The 4,018-nt window shown below is 39.7% G+C and overlaps 1 protein-coding gene across 1 annotated transcript; it reads right to left on the reverse strand.

The window, feature by feature from the left end:
• Window positions 1-2,760: 2,760 nt before the first annotated feature.
• Window positions 2,761-3,693, reverse strand: LOC110330619 (olfactory receptor 4D11). Its single transcript, XM_021210866.1, has one exon. It carries the CDS (start codon window positions 3,691-3,693, stop codon window positions 2,761-2,763), a length of 933 nt encoding a protein of 310 aa, XP_021066525.1.
• Window positions 3,694-4,018: the final 325 nt, after the last annotated feature.

The raw sequence follows: 4,018 nt of genomic DNA on the forward strand, positions 1-4,018 counted from the left end.
ATGGGGCCAAGAGAAATCCAATAAGGAGACATATCAAGTTTGTCTTCCACACTCACCATGTTTTGGAGAACTCATCTTGGGCTTGCTTTTGTCCTGTGTGCTTGACATCCTCAAGAATTCCACTCACCTTCTTTAAGATAAGTTTCTCACTGAGCAGAAGCTCACCAATTGGGCCAGATTGTCTGGTCAATGATCCCCAGAAACGTTTCTGTTTCTGTCTCCCCAAGTCTGGGATTACAAATCCTTCCTCTTACAAGATAAGTGGTTTATTTATTGAGGCCCCCTAGTCCTGAGGGTTTATCTATAATTCATAGCTTTTTTTAGATATAAAATTCTCCTGTAATGTATCTTTCATCAGCTTCAGAGTATCTCTTTTTAAAAGATATATTTATTTTACTTATCACATATATAGAATGATATAAATACATATTTAATTTACTTTTCATATATATATAAAATGATATAAATATATATTTAATTTACTTTTTGTTTGCCTGAATATATGCATATGTACCACATAAATGTTTGGTGTCCATGGAGGTCAGAAGAAGGCATCATATCCCTTGTATCTAGAATTACAGATGGTTGTGAGACATCATGTGGGTGCTGGGAACTAAACTAGGGTCTTTTTCAAGAGCAACAAGGGATCTTAATCACTGAAGCATTTTTATAGTCCATGGTGATGTCCCTTGGGGTTTCATAAATGACAAGCAAGACTCTTGTCATATTTTGATGCTCGAGAGCTGGTAATTTTAAGATGATATAAATGTTTTGAATTCAATATGCTTTTCAATTCTTTATAGTTCCTAGAATTTAGTAATGTGGAAGAATAACATTTAGGAGAGTGGCAGGTCAATGTATGTGTGTGGGGTGCAGAAGATTGTTAGGTAGAGAAATAGAGATGCTACAGTAGTGAAATTTGCCTATTACTAAGAATTAACTGTGTGATATAATTATGTTTCTTAAATATAGTATTATTTGAGATTTAAGACTCTATGAGTTGGGCAGTGGTAGTACATGCCTTTAATCCCAGTACGTGAGAGGCAGGTGGATTTTTGTGAGTTTGAGGTCAGATTGCTCTACAGAACAAGTTTTAGGATAGCCCAAGTTACACAGAAAAACCCTATTTCAAACAAAACAAACAAAACAAACCCTCCAAACCCACCACCACCACCACGAAACAAAACATTTATGAGAGGAATGTTATAATCACTTTCATGTAAGTTAGAAGTGAATGACTTCGGCAGAGAAGACATAACTTGCTCAAGATCTCAGAACTTGCAGGTGGCAGATAAAAGACTGCTGACTCTGTCTTGTAACTTTGAAGTTAACACTTTCAGCTACTTGTCATTACTACATTGCTAGACAGTAACACTAGTCTATCTGGCCTTTCCATAAATGCTAACAGGATAAGGGTCTTATCTTCTCTTTCTCCCTCCCTCCTGCCCTCCTTGTCCTTCCTATTCCCATCCCTTGCCATGTGTCCCCAAACCCATGTAGCAGGAAACATGAATAGTGAAACCAACCTAGTAAGTTGACAACTGAACAGTCACTCAGATGTTGGGGATGGATTGGTCTCTGTATGGGTTCCTTCTCCTTTCTAACCTCATATGTCAAACTGGCAAGTCTTATTCTGCATTATCATAAATACCTCCAGGTCGTGAGAACTCTTGTCAAGCTTCACTCATGACTGGAATCCAGGAAGGTGACCTTTATGATCTGGGAACATTTTCACAAGCCCATGTCCATTAATAGTTTAACTAAGTAGAAGCAGATTACCCAACCTGTGAGAAGCCAGTCACACCCATGAATGTGGCCCTCAGAGACACTGAACATGAGAGCCTTCTAGAACAGGAAAACAGTTTTGTACAGCAGACCCAACAATGTAAGAAATTATAATCATGAGATAAAAAGTCAATGAGTCGGCTGTTAAAGACATTTCTGCCTAACTTGACTAAAGACCTTTTAATCGCTGAAGTATTTCCTCTTTTTTTTTTTATTGCTTGGTGTTTTAAGATTTGTTCTCAAATAGCCCAGGTTGGCTTCAAGGTGGCCTTGAGCTCTTGCTCTCCTGCCACTACTTTCTAAGTACTGGCATTACAGGCAAAACCACCAGTTCTAACTCCTTTCCTTAAAAAAAAAAAAGAGTTAAGGTTAATGACGTTGATTGATATACCATACCATATTAATCAAAGGCTGAAGAGGTAGGTCAGTCATTAAGAACACTTGCTCTTGCAGGTGACCCAGGTTTGGTTTCTAGCACTCACATAGCAGATCACAGCCATCTGTAACCCTAGTTCTAGGGTATCCAATGCCCTCTTCTAGCCTTCACTGGCATCAGGCATCCACATGGTGCACACACATACGTCCTGACAAACCATCCATACACATAATAATAAAACAAATTATTCTTAAAAAAGAAGAAGAAACCGGGTCAAGTCTAGTGACTTATGCCTTCCATCCCAGCATCCAGAGGCAGAAACATGTGGATTTCTATGAGTTCAAGGCCAGCCAGGGATACATGGTGAGACCTTGTTTCCAGACCAACCAACTAAATAACATAAATCAACCAGCCCGATGCTGTATGATTATTTACTTTGTGCCATATAGAAATTGGGTTATTAATTACTACTAATATAAATAGAAAAGCAAATGGTTTCCTAGAAAGTGTAGTTAGTTAATTGACAATATGTGAATATATAAATGTACAGAAAACAAAGCAAACAGTTCCTGGTAACGAGAGTTGGGGTTTCTTTTTTATTACTTTTCAAGAGGAGTGAGTTTTCTCTTTAGTCTTCTTATGGCTGACTTCATTTCCTGGTTCCTTAGAGTGTAGATCAAGGGGTTCAACAGAGGAGAGATGACTGTGAAGGTAACAGAGATGGCTTTATCTGTGGGGAGGGCAGTGAAGGGCCTGGCATAGACATAGATGCAGGGCACAAAATGCAGGGTGACTACAGTGATGTGGGAGGTGCAGGTGGAGATGGCTTTTCTTCTGTCTTCTCCTGCCTGAGACCTCAACATCATCAAGATGACCATGTAGGACACCAGAAGGAAGATAAACCATAGGGTAGTGACCAGGCCATTGTTTGAGATCATCAGGAGCTCAAGAACAAAGGTATCTGTGCAGGCGAGTTTGAGAACCTGTGGGACATCGCAGTAGAAAGTATCAAGAACATTGGGTCCACAGAAGGGGAGTGGGAGCAAGAGGGAAATCTGCACAATTGAGTGGACAAAGCCGCCTACCCAGGAGGCTGCGATGAGGGCTGTGCACCGCCTATTACTCATGATGGTCACATAGTGCAGGGGCTTGGAGATGGCCATGTATCGGTCGAATGCCATCACAGAGAGAGAAAAAATGTCTGCCCCACCAAGAAGATGGAAGAAAAACATCTGCGTCATGCATTTTGCGTAGGAAATGGTCTTTTTCTTTGCCAGAAGGTCCACCAAGACCTTTGGGGCTGTGATGGAGGAGAAGCAGATGTCTAGAATGGCAAGGTTTCGGAGCAGGAAGTACATGGGCGTGTGCAGACGGGACTCAAAGGTCACGATGATCATGATGAGCAGATTCCCAAGCAGAGTTGTCACGTACACAAAACACAAAACAAGAAATAAGACCAGGCTCAGGTGTTGGGACTGAGTGAGACCCAGAAATATAAATTCTTTTACTCTGGTGTCATTTCTCAGCTCCATCGAATCATAATTTTCCTTTCTTGTATATCTTGGAGAAATTAACAGTATTATTTTAGCAAGGGTTAACTTTTCCTTAGCAAGCTCAGATTCTTGGAGGCAAGTATCAGAACTGAAAGCACACAGGCACTATTGATTGCCTCATGGCTTGCTATTTCAAGGTTATTATATTTTTTACTGTAATATGTCCCAAATAACATTTTATTATATAAGTGTGCATTTAGTTATTTGTGTTCGTAAATCACAAATATTTTTAGAATGTATAAAAAAGCAGTGTTCTAATTAAAGAAGCTGTAAGTGTTCAAGGAAAACAGGTGGATAACAAGTA

This window comes from Mus pahari, chromosome 1 (assembly GCF_900095145.1).
Source record: "Mus pahari chromosome 1, PAHARI_EIJ_v1.1, whole genome shotgun sequence".
In the NCBI taxonomy this organism is placed as follows: Eukaryota; Metazoa; Chordata; class Mammalia; order Rodentia; family Muridae; genus Mus; species Mus pahari.